Source organism: Poeciliopsis prolifica, unplaced genomic scaffold, assembly GCF_027474105.1.
Source record: "Poeciliopsis prolifica strain line A6 unplaced genomic scaffold, Auburn_PproV2 SCAFFOLD008, whole genome shotgun sequence".
NCBI lineage: Eukaryota > Metazoa > Chordata > Actinopteri > Cyprinodontiformes > Poeciliidae > Poeciliopsis > Poeciliopsis prolifica.
In genome coordinates this window covers 8,873,905-8,897,032 of record NW_026562383.1, presented here as the reverse complement: position 1 = coordinate 8,897,032, position 23,128 = coordinate 8,873,905, and the positions used below count along the sequence as shown (strand labels likewise).

The following is a 23,128-nucleotide window of genomic DNA, read 5'->3' as shown; positions in this document are numbered from 1 at the left end:
GCAGCAAACATAAAAGGAGAATAGACTTGTTTTTTGGGTGAGGGAATACTTTGCTTAAAGGGGAAACTTAAGAGAGATAAAGAGCAGTGAGACAGGATGGAAAAGAAAAGGAAAATGGAGGAGGGGCAACAGTAACGATAATATATGGATGGGGGCTTGCTAGTGGCATGACAAATGGGTCTCAAGTGACAGAATATTATATTAAAAAGTAAATTGATATGCAAATGTGGAGTGTGTGGCTTTTGGAGGACGGGGATAGCCTGTTGTCCTCGCTGAAGTAGAACAGAGGCAGAGAGAAAGGTGAGAGCTGGGGTTCTGATAGCGATACAGCAGTCCATTAATGTGTGTGTTTTTGTCTCATTGGTGCAAGAGTGTGTACTTTGTGTCAGGGTTGGATGTATAACATGTGCAAAGCATGCTAAGTTTGGTGAAGCTGGCTGATGACAAAGTGGGGCAAAAATGTCTCCCCCTATAGTTGGTGGTGTTCACACCACACAACAGGAGCTCAAAGGGTGATGTTAGCGGCAGTGAAATAAACAAATTACCTTCTGTGACACATGATCAGCACAACACTTTAACTGTGTTGTATATTTATTTCTGCGGAAGAGGTTCAGTAAGGTTTGATCATGTTGTTATAGCATAAAGGTCAAACTGATAGTAGATAATGTTTGAGTCCTTCTCTAATCTAACTAACTGCTATTTATTTTACTTACTTTTCATAAACATTTACTGAACCTGCTTCTGGCAAAACAGGACTGTGTAATTGAAATAAAGATTTTACTTCAGGCACAGGAGGAGCCTCACCTGGGATTGGTCAACCTCTTGCTAACTGCACTGGCTGCCATTCTATGGGAGCATGTTCCTCCTGTTTGTACATCTCCAACAAAATGGTTATAAAACATGTAATGTACGAACCGATTTTCCAGAATTTAGCTCATGTATATAATGTACAGTGTTTTTTGTCACCAACTGTGTGTGTAACGTGCTTTGTGTGCTGAGTAGTGATCAGAAACGGCAGACAACAGATTCGAGGTGAGGCAGGTAGTTCTCCTGCCTCATGGCAGGCGGCGCTCATGAGCCCAGACGTTGTGACTCCACAACTGCAGAATAAGAGACAGTATCAATGAGCTAGCCATACAGTAAAGTCAAGTGCAGTGATATATTTATAGTTTTCTCCTCGTACCACAGCAATCACTTATTAATAATCAAAAAATTACACATTAAGCTTAAAACCACAGTACTTCAACAGACTGAATGTTCTGCTGTTTTTGTGAGAAATACTTCAGTATTTTTTGTAGGGGTGCTGTTGTCATTTGCTATGGCAATGACTCTGCGTGTAGCCTGGCCAAGACAGAGAGCGAGAACGACGTGGTTTTGAGTTGTACTTCAACGGTTCTTCCCTTTGCTGTGCAGCACAGCACGAAATTAATGACATCTATGTTTCCAAGTTTGTTTGAGTTAATGGAATTATTCTACGGCAGCAGCGCAGCTATGCATGACATGCAAAAGAATTGTCTTTTTACCCTGCAGAGTTTCCCACATGTGCAAAATTTCCACATGCAAATAATAACGTGCAGGTGGGCTACATTTCTATGTCTGATTATGATTAAATCAGTGCCTCACCAGCTTTGCCCCTCACTGCACTTATCTGATTTCAATAGCCGGGTAAAATCTGCTTTAATAATCATCATGAGGCTTCATGTATTTTGTAAGACGACACTGAATTAAAGACTAGTATGCCAAAGTCAAAAACATCAACTTAAGTTAAAGGTACTTTTGATTAGCGTAAGGTACTAAATAAGCTAAATACACCTAATGAGGCTAATAATTAAACTTATTTTAGTAAGTCACGTAACTCTTAAATGTAAATTGGAATGGGCTTAAAAGAGTAGGACACAGTTTTAATTTTGATGTTCTGAAACTTGCTGAAATCTTGTGGGCAAGTAAGAAATAGAAATGGGAAAATAAGTATGTATATTGGTGGAAAATGATCGCCATATTGTCCTCCTGAGTCCAATTCTAGTGTGTTTAACAGATGAACTAAAGGTCAGCTGCATTCAGTTAAAAGTATTAAATAGCTGTTTGGAACATATACACCCAGACGCAGCTGTCGGGGGAAACAAAAAAGCATGTCCGTGTCAGATTTTGCGCCATGGTTAAGACTGCTGCGTTAATGAGTCATGACACTTCTAACTGGAGAGGAGGAATGAGCTGCTCTCTAATTACTATGGAAATGTGTTCATTTCCCATCAGACACACATATACATATGCAGCCATGCACACAGTGAGTCACGCACACACATTAACACACCCAGCAGTGGCGGAGGGTAGAGGTGGGGGCTATTTCCGACAGGTTTTGCAGAACATGTGCACACATACGAGTGTGTGTCTTTATGTATGACTTTGCCTCCCTTGGGGGTTCTCACAGTCGGAGCAGAGGTGTCACCCATGTCCCCGTTCCCCATATGTTTTAACACACATGGCCCAGAGCACTGAGTATATGAGAGTGGAAGTCAAGGGGGTAATGATAGTCCCTTAGTGTTCGGCTAGCTTGATCTCAGCTGATAACCAGGTGGGACCAAATGAGCCCTTCTTAAGAACATTATCCCCCCCGCCTCTTTATCCTCAGACACCAACCAGCAGCCTCCACCATTATGCACATGTGCCTGCGTGCGTGTGTGTGGGTGTGTGTATTCCCAATGCAGCTTATTGATGTTAGAGCAACAGCAGGCCTTCAGCTGTGTAAAGTCAACAGAAGAACTAAACACCAAACGAGTGAGTGCTGCTGAGCGTAGTAAGACCCCGGATTTTCCCTGTTTCTGCTCCGCCATCTCATTCTCAGTCAAAGCAGGCACCCCCGTCTCCTCCGTTTTCTTCTGTCCATCTTCATCTCATTTCTCCACTCCTTTTCCTTATCAAATCTTTCTCTGTGTCTCAGTTTTCGCTCCTGTCCTTCTCTCTGCTGATTTCTTAAATCACATACTGCGTGTACCATAGATTCCCAGTTACCCCTGGTCCTGAGCTCAAATCAATTTATCTTCTCGAAGGACAGGTATCCTGACTAGATGCTTTGCTCCCTGTGCCAGGAGACCTGCAACCTTAAACCAGCTGTCTGCTGATAGGGAAAACAAAATGACCTTTAAGAAATAAAGAATGAACCACCAAGTAAGCACTAATGGCAAACAAGCATCTTTCACGTCTATTCAGTTTATTTAAATAGTGACAATTCACAAGACACTTCATCCCAAAAGATTTTAATTCAATCCAATCATGCAACCAGATTCACAGTCCAGTGAATACTTTTCAAATGGATTCTACTTATCAAACAATACTGAGTTTAGTTTATCATTCACATTAGTACAATATTTTTCAATCCAAGAAAAAACAACAGATTTCATTGAGTCTCTGACTTGCAGCATTAACTCTACGTGGATCATATAGCGATAGTAGACAATTGTTTGCGTTTGTGCAACTTGAGTCATTATCCTTCTTATCTTGTTGCTCTTTTGTCAAATTGTTAGTTTAAATATTTTCTGTTCCTTAAATAAAAAGGACGAGACAAGCAGCGGTAAGCTAGTGCATGTTTTACATTCATGCTTTCTTCAGAATTTAAAGCAGATCCCTAAATGTTGGAGATTTCTTTTTTATTAATTTACTAGCTGATTATGCCTCTTAGCAGTGTTTGACAGAGAAGCTGCTAACAAGAAGAGAAAAAAACACCCATACAAACACGTTTCCTGGCAAAGGATCCCCACTGCGAGGTCTGCAGAACAGAATAAGTTAAACACATCCTCACAGCTGCACTACAGGACTTAGTTGATCAATTTGTCAGTATTTCTGTATTGATCTTTTGACTGACCCATGCCCAAAGGCGTGCACAAGTGTGCTGACGCAGGTGTGTAACACACACTCGTGGGTCCATATTTGTGTATTTGATGCTCGTGGTTAGACTGGTAAATCAAAAGATGTTTTATTTCTTTCAATGCACAATTTTGTGGCACAAACATTCCTTCTTTTTTAACCAAACATCACGAGTGTAAGGTCAGGGAAAGGCAAAACCAATGATTCAAGGAATGTATTACTTTATTTTTGTATTTTAAATAAACAGTCATAAAAAGTCATTTTTTTCATTTTTAACCAAAACAGCTAAAAACACATAGTTTGAAGCCTTTTCTGCACTAATTCACACTGAAATTGTCACATAGGAAGAGAAAACCAGCAAAAATTGTAATATTCATCCAGAATACATATCTGTCAGTCAGCTTACCCTTTAACCATTATTTTACCATCCTTTGTAAAATTGTTTTTACTAGCTTTTAACTCATTGCAAACTATTCTTTGATTTAGCTGCAATATGACCTCAACTGAAACCCAAATCAAATTGGCATCAATCATAAATTACCTTCCTGTCTTGAAGACGTATTTCCATTTTAAAAACTGAATAGAACAAGGATGTATGTACAACATGAAAATATTGATGTATAGAAGGATGTGTTGTAGGAAGCTTTACTCGTTAGTCTTTTTGATCTATAGTTTGGGTAAGGGTCTACATAAAGCATGATGTAGTATTGCATCATCTGCAAACATTCAAGTGGATTTTCAGTCTTATCAAACTGCTGGAGAACTGTCATTACCTTCCAGGTTGAAAACACAACCATGCATTTCTGTTTCAGACACTGTGGATACATAAAGGCCAAGCAGGACCCCGATGAAGAAAAGATGCAATTCCAACATGGCCGAGGTAAAGACACAAATGTGTTCACACTCTCATAAATAAATGAAGGAATCGTTTCTTGGTGACATTCATCTTAAAACCAGACTTTACACCCACTTGAGATGAATCAGTTCCGTGCTGCATGTGGAGCTGGAAGCATTTGACTGAGGGAGGAAAAGCTTGATGTGACAACGCTGTGTAACACAACTTGACTCTGTTTGTTTATTTGTGTACAAGAGCACTACTTTCTTTGCTTGTCTTATTGCTGATCATAATTGAGTTATAGAACAAGCCCCGGATCTCTGAGTGCGCAAACTTCGCAGCTCAATCAAAGTCATTGTTTTTCACAAAATCTTACATAAATGTCTTCTGGCAGAGTGCTGCTCCATATGGGCTCCTATTAAAATTATGACTCATTTTAGCACCATTGCTGATGAATTGTCTAATTGTGTTATTATGTGTTACATCATATGGAGAGCATCCACAATAAAGCTCCAGTTTCAGCAAAATGGGATGACCTTGTTTGAAAAACACAGAATTCATGATTTGCAGTAGCAAAAAGCTTTTTCCTACGTGTGTAACATCAATCAGAAGTTTTCTAAACCATGCTTTGGATGATTTTTATCTGGAAAGTAAGTAATGTCTATATTTTTCTCTCGTTTTCCTCCAATGCAGTGAAGCTTCCAGGCAGCAGAACATACATTCATCCTCACACCTACGAAGACCCAAACCAAGCTGTCCGAGACTTTGCCAAAGAGATAGATGCTTCCAACATTCGCATAGAAAGAGTCATCGGAGCTGGTGAGTTGGCATCGAAGCATTGTAGAATTACTCAGAAATCTGTTCAACATTACATTCAATATGTACATGCTTATTTACTTTGTGAGCACATACAGTTCCTTTCAGAACTATTCACTGCCCAGACCTAAATTCAATTGAGAATCTGCTCCCGGACTTTAGAGTTGCTGTGTACGGACACTTTCTGTCTATTCTGACTGAATTTGAGTTGCTTTGCAAAGAAAAATGGTCAAACATTTCACCCTTTACATGCACAGAACAACTTGGGGCATATCATAATAGATTTTTATATTTTTCACTGTTACTGCATTTTTGTGTCAGGGGGGCTGGATACCAGTTCACTAAGCAGTTTAAGCATTTTGTCTTATAATGTATTTTTAAATTCATGAGCTATTTCACCTCTACAACTACTTTGTGTAGTTTTTTATTTACTTTTTGTTTTCTTTTGCCTGAAATATCAATTCACAAATGTTAGTTTGAAATGTCCTTTCATAAGCAAAAATGTAAGGACTTTGTGTATATGTATAATATTAAATGATTCATTTGACATTTGATCTTTCGTTTGTGTGTTTGTGCAGGAGAGTTTGGGGAGGTGTGCAGCGGTCGCCTGCGTGTTCAGGGGAAGAGGGAGATCTACGTGGCCATCAAGAGCCTGAAGGCCGGATACTCAGACAAACAGAGGAGGGACTTTCTGTCTGAGGCGTCCATCATGGGACAGTTCGACCACCCGAACATCATCAGACTGGAGGGTGTCGTCACCAAATGTGAGTGGACACGTAAAAAAAAAAAAAAAAAAAAAAACTCCCCTTTTTTTCATTATGCTTTTCTTTTTAATCAGATTTATGTCAAATCATGCAAAGCTCTTAATTAATTCCTCTCCATATGAGTGGGTGTGGATGTCTGTCTGTCACATACCTGTTTGAAACACAACACATGTGGCATTGATGTGAATAAGAGCTGACCTTGGATCAGATAAAAGCCCCATTACCATGGCAACACAGCGGTGACGCATGGCATGGCGGCGTGCGCGTGATGTAACTGTCCACCACTCAAATGGCCACTTGTTTACTTCACATGATTGTGTTTGAGCAATTAGAGGCAGCGTGTGTGTTGCTGATGCAGGTGAGACAGGCAGGCGCAGGCCTGGTTCAACAAGATAGCCGATTTGTTATCGCTGCTCTCTCCAGCCATCCTGCTTTCATGCCGCTATCTCGAACTCCTGCTTTCTCTCCCAGTCGGTGTCCATCTAATCGTCTCATTCAGTCTCTCATTTTTTCTCTCTCTGTGTTACTTTCTGTCTAATTTTTCCATTCTCACTTTATCGTTCTGTTTCTTCTGCACTTTCAAATCTCGACTTGTTAAATTGGCGACATATGAATGTCTTTGTCCTGTTTTGCATAATACTCAATATTGGTTCTACAACTCGCCCAGTTATAGGAAAACACTAAAAATATGGTTTTGTAAATTGGTATTCCTGCCAACTGAAATCAGAAACAGCAAAAATACAAGTTTTGTGTGATTCTTCACAAGAAATAGGAGCAAATAATGATAGGTCTGAAATTATAGCCGTCATTTTGTGGCTCCAATTCACCCACCACACATGATAGTCTTTGCAAAAAACAAGCATGGGAGTTAAAATGAGAAACGTATTGGGTAGTAAATCTAAAAAGACAGCACCACTCTGTGTTCAGGGCTGGAATGCAATGAAGAACATTTCCTGAAGTACAACTTTAAAGGACCAGAGTTTAAAAAATCCTGCTATAATTTTTCTTCCTCACTTTGAACCGCAGAGTCATTCTTTCCATTCTCTACAAGGCCTTTGAACACACAGCTTCAATTACTACTTATTTTTATGACAAATGCTTCTGGAGAGCTTTTCAAACTGTAAAAAAGTCAAAGAAAGTTTCCACATTTTGACTGGCATCACTAGCTTGTGCTAATTTCACCCATACACGCGTTCCAAGGATGAAACACGCAGCATCCGCCACACTTTCCTGCACCTGTACCAACCGACAGTGGCCTATAATGCAAAACCAGGCAATATTTTAGTCTGATTTCTCCATTATTAGTAAATAATACTTTAACAATGAAAAAAACATGTTATATTATTACATCTTTGTAATATTTAAAAATAAAACATTAAAAAACCTCCACCCATGTTTATTTTTTTGCTAATAAGCATGGATCTGTTTAATTGCACAAGGTCACATAAGATTGCTAAAGGAATGCACTTTGCTACTGAATGTGTTTAACATTTAACTTTAATCAACTTGCAAGAAGGATTGTTTTGTAACTACAGTACAACAAGTGCAATACAAAAAATCTGCCAACAAATGTACCTATCTACCTCCAGTGATTAAGCATTAAGGGGTGCTATACATCTTTACTTTATTATGATGCCATTCTCCTTTAAAACATCCCAAAACTACGCAGAAATAAGTGCCACTTGTGTGAGCACATTCAGTCTCTTTAGATTAATGATCTAAAGCACTGTACATTCTCTGTATCCCTGTGCTCTTCCTGTTACTCAGCATGAGCCGCTCCATCATTCTTCTGATCTGACATCTTGTTATGCAGATGTTTGCGCGAGGATCTAGACGCAAACAAAGAAAGCGGGATGGAGAGAGGCGGTACAAAGAAGCAGGATTTTTGAACATGCAGGGAGACGAACGAAGCTCCGCTTTTGCCCCCCACTCCCCCGTCGCCCAACCCCGCTGCCACACACACTCAGATCTTTAGTCCTTCACGCAGAAGTGCTCTACAGCACCCGGGCCAAACAACAAAAGAGCAAACGAATATACGCCTGCATCGACCATGAATATTTATACTTGGGGAAAGTTAATTGGCTGTGTTTTTAGCCTCATGAATATTCAGCAGCATGTGTATTATGAATGACACCATACTGAGCTTCTTATTAATTCCTTCCTATTGTTTCACTCCCTTTCTTCCTCTTCTTGGAGATATTAAAAAGGCACGCAACACGTAGACATGTAATTATGGCAAAGTCGCCTGAGAAACTCACAAGTCTAATTTGAAACACCAAAATAAATCCAATAATTACTGCGAAGAGCTTGAAGATTTTTGACAGTAATGACATGGTTGACAGCAGAAACAGCTAAATAACTGAAAAATGACTTGACAAGCAATTTATTTCAGCGTAATAAAGTTCTCTGTAGTGTTCTCTGAATGCGATTATTTTTGTTTGTGCGTCTCCGTTGTTTCTCCATACGTAATGAGTGCTTGTCTCTTCTCCACATGCGTCTCTTTGTGTCCCTTCTCACCTGCCTTCACGGCACATTGACGAGCTGATAAAGCCCTGCAGAAACAAATCTCACTAGCAGAGCAGTAATTTCACAGGTCACAGCTCAGGGTGTGCATGTGCCATCCAAAGGGGGTGAGAGTTGAGATGGGTCAATAATTTCTTCAGGCCCCCTTTTCTCTGGCCGCAGCTGGTCCTCTCACACTGCCCTCACTCTAATCAGACAGGCCGACCTGATTGCTCTGGACTCAGGTGTGCTGGATTGGTTTGTGTAGGTGTGAGTAGAAGTGGACGCCGTAGTAGTATTGGTTTAAGTTGGACTGGGAGTAATTGCTTTTCTGCTGTGGTGGGAGTAGGAGCTACGTTGAAGCTAGTTCAGCAAAACCTGTAAAATAAATAAATAAATAAATGCTGAAGTAGCTCTGATACGATATCAAGCAGGAGGAGCTTGTAGACTTTTGATCTTACTAGCAGAGATTGAAGTTAAGTGAAAAAAAAACTGAAAAGCTTTGTTGTTAATACAATAAAACTTTAAGTGGGGCCTAGTCTGATATGATTATTATGAAGCTCATGCCTCGTAAGGCTAATTAAGGTATAAATATTTACAGTTTAATAAAAATGGCATGTCAAAAAATTTATCTTTCTTGGTAATTAGTGGAAAATACTCTGTTAGCATGGGAATAGTCAGATCTTTCTTATAATTGCTGACAAGCTTTTTACACATGATTGCTTTAATTTTGATAATTTACCTTCAGTGAGCTAAAAGTGTTTGAGTTTGGAAAGCTTTCTTACTCACCATTGCACTAAAATGATTCCTTTTAGTAATTAAAAGCTTTCAGTTAGAAGAAACGTCTTGGTAAATTTAAAAGTTTACTTTAAATCTAAAAATGCCAGGAGTATAATTCAGGACATAACCATATGCGAACTAATCCAACCTGGACAAAAATATTCCACTGTGATTAAACCCATGTAGCCTTTATTATTTTTATGAAAATATAAAAACCTTCCCTTATTTTTCCAAAATTATTCTTCTCATAATGCCTTTTGAGCTGGATGTATGGCCACTTATCTAATCAGTATACTACATAAGAAGTTTTGTTAATGGTAGTGCAGAATTAATCTTTTTTTTTTTTTTTCATTTAGATTGTATTGTATTAATAGCAGCTTTAAAGTTACATCCAGCTCTTTCAATCTATTTTTGCCTGTGGTAACCAAGTTGTAGTAGTTATTGGAGCAATAGTTTTGGTAATTGTGCTAGGATTGTGTATATGCATGAATCTCTTTCTTAACTGAATTTCCCACTTCCAGCTGCTCTGCTTGCCTGCATGCATGTGGGTGGGTGAATGTTTTCTGCTTAAAACCTCATAAGCCCCCAGCCGCTGCCATGTGCAGCTCTAATAACCTACTCCGCTGTCTGTCACCTGATTGTTGCCATTCTTATGCTAATTAGACCACTGCATGCAGAAAAAGTCCCTCTTTATCTGGCTTTTTACACATAACGAAAGTGCAGCAATCTGCCCTCATCCGCTCATCCCTGCCCCCCAAACCCTTCCTCTCACTCTTTTTATCTTTCCTTTATCTCCCCAGTCCCTCATTTCATCCATCCGTCCTTTATGTGTTGCACAATCACTGCAACAATCGGCTCATTTGGAAAACCCTCAATTACAGGACTCAATCTCATCTGACACACACGCACGCATGCAGCCATTGAAGGGCTTGTCTACAAAGGTGCTGTTAAAACTGGCAAAGTCGTGTTTTCCAGGCGTCTTCTGTTTGAAGAAACTAGTGATTGGATTTAACTGCGTGTCTTTGTCCGCCAAACAATAAGCGTCTCAGTGTTTCCTGTCAGAGTGTTTTAAAGTATTCATGCTTTGAATAGACATGGAGATTTGAAGATTGCAAAGCACAGGCAGGAAACGGGACGAAGGAAAAGGTGACGACAGGTACGGGACGGCAGGAAGAACGGGGCACAGATAGATGAGATAACGTACAAGAGTGAGGAATTGAGAGAAGATGAGGCTTGAGTTTAAATGATGGCGGCATGGAAAGAGGGGAGATGCTGTGGAGACAAACGTGAGGAAATGAGAGGAGAAGAGAAGTAGGAGGAGAGGTGAAGAGAGGAGAGAAGATAAGGTTATTGAGTTTCTGTCTGTCCGTGTTCTCCACAGCCCCCACAGCCTTACATGGCACTTCCCAGAACAGAGATCTGCCCTGTGTTAAAAGCTTTGTATCATTTAGTCCAGGCCTTTAACATTAATCAATGCAGAAGTTATTTCATTTTCTCATTTGTACCTTGGGCCGCCTCATTCAATAAAGCAGTAATGTGGCCTAGTGGCACATGCACAGATATCTACTCGTAATGTAATTGTCCGGATGTATACAGACTCTTTCGCTTTCGTTTGCACTCACACCAACGCAAAGTAAAACCGCCTCTCATAATTTAATTTACTGGACTGCATGCTTAGCCTGCAGGCTGATAAACGCATTCACACATAGGTGCCACTCCTAAATGATTAGGCCATTATCAAAGGACGGCAGCCTTTTTCTCGACCACCATGATAAAGTACTGCGACACACTGAAAGCTTCTTTCATGACTGCTGCATATCAAGCTAACAGGTAAAACATCAAAACTAGAAATCCACTAAACCGAAATTTGGAGCCCATTCCAAGTCTCATTTTTTTATAGAGCATTGATCTACCTTTTATTAAAGTTTAAAACAAATCACATTTACTCCACAAGAAAACAGCATTGAAAACACTGCTTGACTTACTGCTGTGAAAAATTTGGAGATATTTAGATTAAAAGCAGAGAGAATTGGTTTAGGAATGCTTCATTTCCAAAACAGATGAAAGGTAATAGCTATTCAGTGAATATCAGTGTGATCAGTTAATTATGTTGTAGCTCCATGACATCCTAAAGTGGGCAAAGTTCTGTTTGTGTGTGTGACTGTGGGGTTTAAAGCCTTTTCTTTGAAGGTACCAGATGTAAAAGGGATTGACTATGTTCTCAAAACGTCTGCATTAGTGTGATTTTCACCACACAGAAAAGACAAAACAAACTAATGTAAGCCCTCAGATATCTGCTGCTCCTTCTATCTTTTAAGGGTGTTGTTCTCAGAACAGATGCCAGATTATCGCTATAGACAGCATGTGTGTGAGAACACACTCAAATCTTGTAGCTGTCTAAGCCCAGACAGCAAGATGAATGTGTTTCATTGTCCTTCTCTCTTGACCAAATCTAACACCTTGAACCCAAAGGCAATATCCAATGTCACCTGCATGTGTGGTCCCCAACACACACTAACTCACAGAATTGTTTTTTAAGGTATTTTTAAAGTGTTAACTTTTTACGGTGTAACATGTGCATGCAGTTCAAAACACATGTATCCACATTTACCGCACGCCGACAAGCACTGAAACAAACGTGCACATACTAACAGGAAAGCAGCGAGGAGTTGGCTGTCCTTTCAGTTAGCATTAGACCCATCTACTGCTCCTTATGCATGCTGAACACACAAATGTTCTCCCTCTCTAAACAGAGCTCAAATCAGCCTGTCATTAAAGCACCATCCGTCCCTTCATGCCATGGCCTGAAACTAGCTCTCTTTCTCCAGGACACACACAGACACACACGCACGCCTACACACACACACAGAGGCTCTGTGTGGAGATAAATGTGACCAGCAGTCCTCACCCCCAGCAGAAGAAAATCCAATTCTCTTTCACTTTTATCCCTGAGACTAATGTTACTGTCAAAGAAGACACCACCACTAGAGACCAGGCGACTCTGTTTGTGTGTGTGTGGTGTGTGTGGGTGTGTGTGTGTGTGTGTGTGTGTGTGTGTGTGTGCGTGTGTGTGTGTGTGTGTGTGTGTGTGTGTGTGTGTGTGTGTGTTTGTGTGTGTGTGTGTGTGTGTGTGTGTCTGTTTTCTGCAGTAAGATAGTGAATTCATTTAAAGTGATGTATTGCTGTCTTTACCTACAATCTAACTGTAGGCCTTGGTGGTTTTGTTGCTGCCCATCTATGACAGGCATGTGTCCGGCCTCCTCCCTCAAGTCCCTCTGTTCTCCTCTCTCCCTTCTTGCCACTTCTTGTTTTGTTTTTTCGGGGGGGGGGGGGGGGGGGGGGGGGGTTTGTCATTGTTCTTTTTTTCATCTGTTCCTTCATATGTTTTGTCTGCTACCTTCTTTCACCTATTTAATTTCTCATTCTTTTTATGTGTTTTAGTGTTTTATTACAGTTTTACTTATGTAGTAGTCATAATTTTTATTCACTTTTGATTCAAAGACATACAGCGTTTGCATAAATGTGTGTGTGATTCATAGATACAGTAAAGCACATGTCATATTCCATCTTGCGTCTTGCAACTTTTAGAAGTGTGACTGTTTTTAATATACCATTGATTAATTAGTCACTTTAATTAAAAGATAATTATGTCAAGAAAACCATCATAAAAATTCAGTCAATTTAGCCGTTGGTGTGTGGACATTAGAAGCCCAATTGAATTTTGAAACATCCACATTGGGAAAATGGTCTGAATTCACTCAAAGTGGGTAAAGTTTATACTTTCATACCATCAGTGCAGAAAGCACTAATGGTATAAAATAGTATGGCATTTGCTTTTATCATTCCCCGTGTCAGAATTACAATGAAAAAAAAAATGAGTATGGAAAATGTTTATTTTTCCACACTTATCTTCCACAAGTATTTTTTTTTCCAATCTTAATTTAAAACCATTTACAAGTCCAAGAGTTGTAGACTTTGAAATGGAGCAGATTTATTTCACTCCTGAAGTCACCAATGTGTAAATATCTCAGTACCTCACTTTGAAAATCAGAGCATTCCTTTTTGGGGAGTCAAGTCAAGTTATGTTTATAAACCACAGAAGTCTCTAAAATCTTTTCTTTGCAACAGAGAGATTTCTTTCACATTGGGAAAAATATAAGAACCATTTAGTATAAAACCATCTCAAAGCTCATCTTAAGTAAATATGCAGAAGATTCTGAAACCTCAAGAACCCTGGAGGAAACTTGACTGTAACAATCTCATCTAAATGAGTACAACCCTACTTTTCAATAACTGCTCTCCCAGACACATAATGTGATACTCCCTCTACTTCTAATCTAAATGATTATAAAGACCACTCACAGCAAGAATGATGGAAAAAAAATAAAGTTGATGTCTCACCTGGTATCAAAAGAAATTAAGAGTGCATTAGCATGTTAGAGCTGTGAACCCCAAAAATGTAAAAAAATGGCACTTGGAGGTTCCATTGCAAAATTGTAATGTAGCTTCTTTTTTTTTTAGGTCCATTTATTATCAAATTATTTTTAGCTCTGCTCATTCTTTGTCTTAGTTTAGACTCATTTACAACAGCCCTCCTTGTCTAGACATCTCTTTTCTTTCTTCCTCCTTATGTTAGGTTGTCTCCCCCAGAATTTTTTTCCCCCTCGCATCATAGAGGTCTGATTTGGGAAATGTGAAGTACTCATTATTGGTGACACGGCCTGTGCGTTTACAAGCCATGCTCCGTCATTTGTAGCTGCACACTGAATGTTTGTTTGGTGATTGGCAATGCCTGACTGCAGGGGGGTCTGGGTGGAGGTACGGTGGTGGAGTGCGGGGGGAGGGTGGTAGCTGTAAACCAGGGACAACTGCTGTTTTTGGTGTGTGTGTGTGTGTGTGCGGGGGTGTGTGCATAGTTGTGATTGCAGGTACTTTGTTAATCATTTGTAAGCCTCACCAGATGCCAAGCAGAGGATCATAGGGTGCGGGGTCTGTCACTCAGGCTCCCCTTCATCACCCGCAAAGTTGCACACAAACACACACTCGTGCAGGTGCACAGCGATCAAACCGCAAGCCCCTCTCTACACCCTGCCCCCCCCCACTTCCCTCGAGGCTGATTAGTATTCATGAGATCTCAGGAGGCTCCCATGCACACACACACACTCACACATGCACATACATATTGTGGTGGATTGGTCTATTCTAATTATCTCCTGGCGTTTATGGAGAGGGCTGATTAGAAGCTGTCAGTGTGACTGATGACGACATACCATGTTATCCCCCTGAGAGCTGCACAGAGACGAAAAGAGAGGATGGTCACAGCTGTGGACTCTGATTCTTTTCTGTCCTCGTCTCTTTATAGTTCATGCGCTTCTCCCTTGTAACTGTGGCTTATTAACAACTGCCCTATATTGTGCCTCTTTTAGGTAAACCTGTGATGATCATAACAGAGTTCATGGAAAATGGGTCTCTGGACACTTTTCTGAAGGTGAGTCTTGTCTCAGCAGGACAGAGCACTGCACTTTCATTTTGTCTTATGGCAGAATCACAACATTTTACCCTGAGATAGTTTCTCAGACCATTATTGAATGTAGCTTGAACTGTTAAAATGAAAAAGGAAAAAAAGCGTAAGTGAAAGCAACATTACAAAATAAACAGAATAAATGATTGTTTATTTTATTTTTGTGACAAATGATTTATTTCTGTGGAGGAATAAATTCAGGCACCACCATTTTTATTTCGACTTAAAATGCAATTATTTCACATGTGGGGGCATATGACTGAAACAGTGTTACTGAATATTTTGAACAAGGTTCCCACTGTTTAAACTTCAGATATTTAGTTATGTGTGCTCCAGAATGTGTAAGAGTAGACACCACAGTAATCTTCATAAAAGAAGATTGGTGACGCTTACAAGTCTTATAAGAGATTTGCAAAAGGCCTCAAAAAGTTTTAAAATCAGCCATTCCACTTTATAAAAAATGCTTTACAATTAAGGGACGTTAAAAACAACCACCAACATGCTTAGATCAGGCTTTCCAAGAGAATTCACCCTTAAAGTAGACCTTATTGAGCTAAAAGAAGTTTCCAAAAACTCTAAAACATCAGATAAAACTTACATGATTGTAACATGAGAAAGACACTAAACGGACATCCATGAGAAGGGTTTAGGGAGGGAACTTTTGCTTTCTAAATTTCAATATAGAGAATGTAGGAATAGACCAAGACATTTGAAATATTGAATATGTCACTACTGCTTCCTACTCAAGTGAAATAAGAAGTTTATCACTAATTAGACGAGTTTAGAAACTCTTATTTACTTAAAAAAGCAAAAGATAAATAAAAAAACGATAATTGGTAACTTTTAATGCAGGGATGCCAATTATTATGCTCTAATAGCTTTTATTTCTTCCCATTCACTGAATAAATGTACTCAAATTAAAGGTTGGACTCTTCAAATTTATTTAGTATGAGAATATGCAGCTGTAATAAAAAAAAATCAATTTACTTTCAAGTTTTTTATGCATTGCTATTAGGGGTGCTAATAAATATCTCCAGCTCTCTGCAGTGTTTGGAAATTCAAAATATGTTTCCAGCTATGATCATCAAAGATCCTGCATTGATTTAACTCGGGAACCTTGGAACACAATTTTGCATCAGCCTAGATAAATGGCACACAGTTCCTGGTGTGCCTCATGTTCGACATTCCCCTGATTCATATTCTGCCTTGTTTGTCAGCCAGTAAAATCACTGCGCTGCTGCTAAGCCATTAAGGCTGTGATGATGGGCCTGTTTCTAAGATCCCATCTGCAGCACCGAAGCACAATGAAGTGACAAGATACAAAACGACTCAAGAATATTGCTCCCAGCCGTCCCTACTCGCTCACACACAATAAAAAGATGCCACATACATGTGTTCTTTTTGTACAATACTAGGTGTTGAAAGGAAGGTCATAAAGTGACTGCAGAGCCTGGATTTTTATGGTTTTAACAGCTCAGCTGTGGTATCTTTACAGTTGTCTTTAATTATGAGCATTTATTAAGCAGAAATCCCTCTGAAGTAACAAAACCAGCTTCCCTCTACTTAGTCCAACACGATCTATCATCTCATAAAGTGCTTTATTTTTTCTTAGGTATGCATTTTATTCATAAAAAAAAATGCTTCTCCTTCTTTTCCTGCCATGCCTCCTCCTTTCTGGCAGTACAGTGTGGTGGGCAGATTGATAGAGGAAGTCTGTAGGTTTGTTAGACAGTCCAATCAATCAGCATCTCACAAAACCACCGGCTAATTAACTTACTCCGCAGCTGCCGAGGGACGAGAGAAAGAAAAAGACAGAAGACAGGAGGGGAGGGGTACATGGACACAGAAAGATGAACGCAGACAGATAGACGGAGGCTGAATCAAAGTGCAACTGAGTTCTTCCCCCTTTCTGCAACAGAGAGCGGGATGAGAAGGAGATGGATGGAGATTACAAAGGGACAGAAGAAGGAGAAATGATATGAAGGAGAGTGGATGACTGATAACATGAATGGCTCTTTAACAGAGATCGTTGACCCAGGCAGGAATAATTGGCAGCGGAAGGTGAGCTGGACCATCATCGATCAACAGGCTGCAAAGTCTTTGCCAACCACAGCTCAGAATCTGAAATCCAAGCAGAGCTGGGCCGACACATGCTTAGCGCTAAAGATGAAAGTTTTGTCTGCTGTTTTTGGTTCAATCCTCTGTAAGTGGGACTTTTTTGTTCTCATGATCCCCCTCTTTGATCCTTAGAAGCAAAAATGTATCTTTTTTTTTTCCACCCCACTAGCCCCTCAGTTTGAGGTCAAAGCTCAGGGTTAGCAGGAGCTGAAAGTGATACAATGTCATGCTCTGGAATCTCTGGGGACTCTGGACTATTGCCAGTGCAACTCAAATCCTGGCATAAACCTTCAATTACAGCTGGAGCTGTTGTTGGTGCGCCGTCGTGTTATCTGCAGGTCCATGTCAGCAGAAATACTGACTTCCGCAAATCATTTCATGTTATTTTCTGCTTTGTTTCAGAAACACGACGGCCAGTTCACAGTGATCCAGCTGGTTGGTATGCTGCGCGGCATCGCCTCGGGTATGAAGTACCTGTCAGATATGAGCTACGTTCACAGAGACCTGGCGGCTCGAAACATCCTGGTCAACAGCAACCTGGTGTGTAAGGTGTCCGACTTCGGCCTGAGCCGAGTTCTGGAGGACGACCCCGAGGCCGCCTACACTACAAGGGTAAGACCTACTCGCTGTTTGCTACTGACCAAAACACGCTTTCTTCATTACAGTTCAGACACAAACTAAATCAGACACAAACATGATTGTCTTTCCTTGTGGCACTTTTACAATATAGTTGTTCCTAATAGATGTCCATCAAAACCTTGTGACTAAATGTATGTTGTCACTGTAGTAGTGGTTCTACAGAGTATTAACTTAAATAATAATATCGATATTGAAGATATACTGTTCACAAAACTAATTAATATACACAGTGAGGACAGAGGCAAAAAACAAGCCTCTAACTCTTTTGTATTTATGCAGTCAAATCAGTCTTTGGTGACTGCGGCATCCTCGCCTAGCCCTTAGTAAAACTATAGAAACTCAAACATCAATGAGCTAAACCACTGTGGAGTAACCCATCAAAAATGTCCACAAGGAGATGGCATTATTCATATTCATAAGAAAAGTTAGGGAAGTTATTCTTAATGTGGCATTAGCATTGCCCTAGGAGGAGTGGATCAGCCACTGACAGCTCTATAGCAATCACACACAAACTCCCACTGATGTCAATAGACCTAGATAGTGAGCTGCAGGCACTGATGGAGGAGGGTAGCAAAGGCGGAGATGGGGAAGAAACAGACAGAGGAGCCAGAGACCCAGGGAGGAAAAATGTGGGGAGAGAGAGTATGCGGGAGGGGAAGAATAGTGATCCAATGAGAGCAGTTAAGAGAAAAAACAAAAAGATGATGTTGGGTAGGGGTGGACAAGGGGAGTGGGGGAAACTAAAGTACAGTGCTGAGCAACTTGGCAGCTTTGTCTTTCATTTGACTTTCACCGAGCAGAGGTGGGGAATGCTAGGTGGTGCAGAGGCATCTTCCGCATGTTAAAAAGCCGAGACGAGCCTATAGAGGTGCGATGCCTGGGTGCGTCAGTGAACCAGGGAGGGTGGGGGTGCCTATACATACAGGGGGCTGTATGGGATCCTTTTGATCTGTGTGTCAACAACAAAGGCAGGAGGAGCTCAGGGAATTTATCCCCAAAACCTGATACACACACTCTTTATCCCACCACCTCTCTCATTAAATGAGAACAGACTGTAAGAACTGAGAGTTAGCATTTTCCACACAGAACAGCCAGAAGACTAACAATAGTGGAGCATTTTATTTTTACAATTCTAAACATGGAAGAAGCTTTATATTTTAAAACATCCCAACTTACCCAGGAAGCTGTTGTGTTGCTATTATATAAATTTGTGGGGGTTTCGCTTTCTGTGATAGCCCTCATGTAACACTGGTAATAAAAAAGCATAAACTGTTTTTAACTGTGCTAGGGATATTGCACTCACTTGTTATTTGGATTCTTAGACAAACTTAGAAATTGTTACATGACAAGACTTCACAAGAAATTCCATTTAAAGTTTGCATTGAGCCTCAAATGAGACATCATACCAGCACAATGTAGTCTGGTCAGATGTAAATAAAGTTAGGATTCAGGGTGTAAAGTAATTTCCATTGGAAAACTTGGTGGTGGCAGCATTGTGCAGCTCCTAAGCAGAGACAGGAAAAATGGTCAAAGCTGGATTAAGATTCAACTGCACTTCACTACAGCACAGGACTGAACTGATCCATGAATCTGTGTACTGACAGTACCTCCACTCTCAGAGGGCAAGAACATGTCATCCATTTAATGCTGACATGTTCGCAGCTTCATGTTGAATTTTGACTAGTCAAAACAAACAGGAAAAAGCATTTAAACTCTCCTTCGTCTAATGATTTCAGTGAAAGTACATTGTCAGTGCGGTGTGTTTGCAGGGAGGAAAGATCCCCATCAGATGGACGGCACCAGAGGCCATCGCATACAGGAAGTTCACCTCAGCCAGCGACGTGTGGAGCTACGGCATTGTCATGTGGGAGGTGATTTCATATGGAGAGAGACCGTACTGGGAGATGTCCAACCAGGATGTGAGTCCCAAACATGGAGAAACGTTGCACATTTTTAGACATTTCTAAACAATAAAAAATTATGACTGATCTCAATCAATACAAGATCAATAGATCTGCATTTCTTTCCCTGTGAAGGTGATCAAAGCAATAGATGAGGGTTATCGTCTTCCTGCTCCTATGGACTGCCCGGTGGTGTTGCACCAGCTCATGTTGGACTGCTGGGAGAAGGGGCGCAGTGACCGGCCAAAGTTTGGACAGATTGTCACAATCCTGGACAAGCTCATCAGAAACCCGGCCAGTCTCAGAGAGCTGGCCAACAGCTCAGTGTGGTCAGTGAAAACAAAGGATTTCACCGGATGAGAGTAGTGACAGTCTGAAGGTTTGACGTGTGGAAAAAAAAAAAAAATGAGACAGCTTTTGAAATCTGTAAGCCGAAAATGTTATTTTTCAAATATATTCTATTCTTTAAAGCTGTTTTCCAACATAATAACTAGTTCTGAAAGTAGAAAATGAAAGAATATAAGTTTGGAGGCTGGTATATCTTCCCTCTCCTTGTTCAATTTAGAGTTTCCGAATCCCCAGCTGAATTGCCCGCACCCAGAGAATATCATTATTTTTACATTTACATTTTACACCTCAGGCGCTTAGTTGATGTTCAGAATCAGTGCAGCATACAATGAATGTTTTTTTTTTTCAGAGACAAACGCTCTAAACAGAAAGTGGGGAGAAAAAACACAAGGCTCAACACAAACCAACAGACAGCAGAAGCTCAAAATTACTTCAGTTAAACCCCCAGAGAGTTTAGAAGAGACAGAATAAACCACAGGACCAGAAACACGTCTTACATTATCATCGATGGAAGTAATTTGGGGCAGATATGATGAGGAAAAAAAATACTAAGTGTAATTTAAAAACTTTACTGTTTATAATCTGGTCTTTGCTGGGTTTTAAAATCATATAAACTAACCTCAAGCTTGAAACATGCAGAAAGCACAGATTTGTGGATGGCATTAAATATTAAACACAATCAGACAAAAAGGTTTTTCCCCAAAATCCAGGATCCCTCCAAAATACATAAAACCCATTAATTTACTTTTCTACACTGAAATACACTTTTCACAGGGAGCACAAAGGTTTAATACATTAGAATCAAAACAAAGTATGTATTTATGTTTAAATGCAGATGCAACTTAATTTCTTAAATCTGGTTTTGGAATAAAATCACACACACCTGCAAAAAAATGACACCAGTTCAGACACAAACCAAGGCAACATGACACATCAATCTGTAAGCCTTCTTTGCTCTTCTGAAATCTTCACAATGGACAAAGAGCAACTTTTACTCTGTGCTACTCCACGTTTCACCTATTTCCACAAAACATTTTATTTCCATTAAACTTGCTTTGGACAAACTTGAATATTGCACTTCTTTAGCAATAAACACCTGAGGTTTACCCTTGTTGTGGAGAGCATCAGTTACTGTTCTACACAGCTTTCAAGTCAGAAATGACGTGGTTGTACAGACCATAACATACCATTTCTAACTTAAAAGTTTGTTTGTATTTATTATGATTATACTTTTTCAGAGAAATTGAAATATGGGTGTTTACTTGACTTGCATATTTTTTGGCGTAAATTCTGAGCAGCTACAACTACCATTGGATTGAAATATGCTTTCCATTTCAGCAGGGAGGACCCACCCACCCCAGAGTTCAGTGTGAGCACTGTGGATGATTGGCTGGACACCATCAAGATGGGCCAGTACAAGGAGAACTTTTCCAGTGCTGGATATGTCAGCTTGGACTCCATCCTCTATATCAGTGTCAGGTACAGACACATGGAGCCATATCCTGCTCAAATAAGCGCCTCTCATTCTGGGCCTCAATGTGTCCAGTGTTTTTGTGTAGGATGTACAATGTAGCGATACTAACAGTTTATTTATTGACCTCAACTTTAGCTTTACGTAAAAAACCCTCAAATTAAAACTGAGTTCAAACAAAACTCCAAATCAATCAGAAAAGAAAAAAAAAAAATCAATGCATGCCAATATGCATCCTTTGCAATTTACAGCATTATAATATCTTTGTTTTCCTAAATCTTTCATCTAGTGAACTGGCTAAGATGGGAGTGACGCTGGCTGGCCACCAGAAGAAGATTTTGTCCAGTGTGCAGAGCCTGCAAGCCCAGGGGACACACGTCCAAGTATAACAGTTTCCACAAAAACGCACAGAGACATAGCTGAACTGGACGCTCCTGTGGAGAGTCTCCCCCACTAAATGGAGCTGTAATAGATATTTTGTGCTTGGGTCTCCAATGACTTTTTTTTTTTTTTTTTTTTTTTTTTGAGGCACACTAAGATGGAGACAACAATGACTCTTGACTCCTTCACCCTCCCATAATCCTGGACATGCCTTTGGGCACTCAGAATCTGTCCAACACCGTTCACCATGTCAGGGCAGCACAGAGACAACAAAGCCGCACGCAGAGACTGTTTCACATCATGTAAACATAAATGAAGAAAAAGCAAAAAAAAAAATTAAATAAAATTAACATAATGACTAAAAAACTGAATATGATGCTCGTCACTGTTTGTCAGGTGTACAGTTGGCTTTCCTGTCATTTTGTTTGTTTTCTGTTTTCATAATGAAGGTTTTCAAAAAGGGTCAAAAGACGTGTACATGTGTAGATATATGTTTATATGGGCGGTGTATGCCACGAGCATAGAGATGGACCTAACGTTTGTATCTGTGGTTGCACAGCGTTAACAGCAGTTGTTGTAAATGTATGAACTCTTCCACTGGTGTCTGCTCAAAGAAAGCTAAGAGATTATGGATGACATGAATGTGAGGGGAGCAAGGAGATAAATAAATGGACCTGTAGACATACACTCCTGATCAAAATCTTAAGACCAGTCAAAAAATTGCAAGAATTTGCATTTAGCATTATTGGATCTTAAGAAGGTTCTAAGTAGAGCTTCACAATGTTAAAAGAAGAAATCAGCATAAGAGACAAAAACATTTGAGCGGGGAATTAATTGAAAACTGCATTTATACTCAAACATAATTTTTTCAGCTGATCAAAAGTTTAAGACCATAGCTCAAAAACCTCCAAAACCCCAAAACAGAAATCAAAGTGCCAAAAAAAAGGACTCAGTAATGAGTAGCTCCACCATTCTTGTTGATGACGTCAAACAATCGTTTAGGCATGCTTGATGCCAGTGTTTCCAGGAGGCTAGTGGGAACATTGCTCCAAGTGTTGAAAATGGCTTCACGAAGGGCATCCACTGTCTGGAACTGATGTCCATTTTCGTAAACTTCCCTTGCCATCCATCCCCAAATGTTCTCAATTGGGTTTAGATCCGGGGAACATGCAGGATGGTCCAAAAGAGTGA

The 23,128-nt window shown here is 40.1% G+C and overlaps 1 protein-coding gene across 2 annotated transcripts in view; it reads left to right on the top strand.

Annotated features, from left to right (window-relative positions):
* epha4b (eph receptor A4b) overlaps window positions 1-22,731 on the top strand; it is a 91,274-nt gene extending 68,543 nt beyond the window's left edge. The window contains exons 11-19 of one of the 2 annotated variants that reach the window (XM_055032610.1): window positions 4,674-4,741; window positions 5,390-5,515; window positions 6,091-6,276; window positions 14,985-15,046; window positions 17,600-17,809; window positions 19,606-19,755; window positions 19,873-20,066; window positions 21,427-21,564; window positions 21,846-22,731. In XM_055032610.1, coding sequence (XP_054888585.1) covers window positions 4,674-4,741; window positions 5,390-5,515; window positions 6,091-6,276; window positions 14,985-15,046; window positions 17,600-17,809; window positions 19,606-19,755; window positions 19,873-20,066; window positions 21,427-21,564; window positions 21,846-21,945 — 1,234 coding nt within the window. In that variant the 3' untranslated portion in view covers window positions 21,946-22,731. Of the gene's footprint in view, window positions 1-4,673; window positions 4,742-5,389; window positions 5,516-6,090; window positions 6,277-14,984; window positions 15,047-17,599; window positions 17,810-19,605; window positions 19,756-19,872; window positions 20,067-21,423; window positions 21,565-21,845 lie in introns of both variants that reach the window. The other variant, XM_055032609.1, reaches the window with a different exon arrangement.
* Window positions 22,732-23,128: the final 397 nt, after the last annotated feature.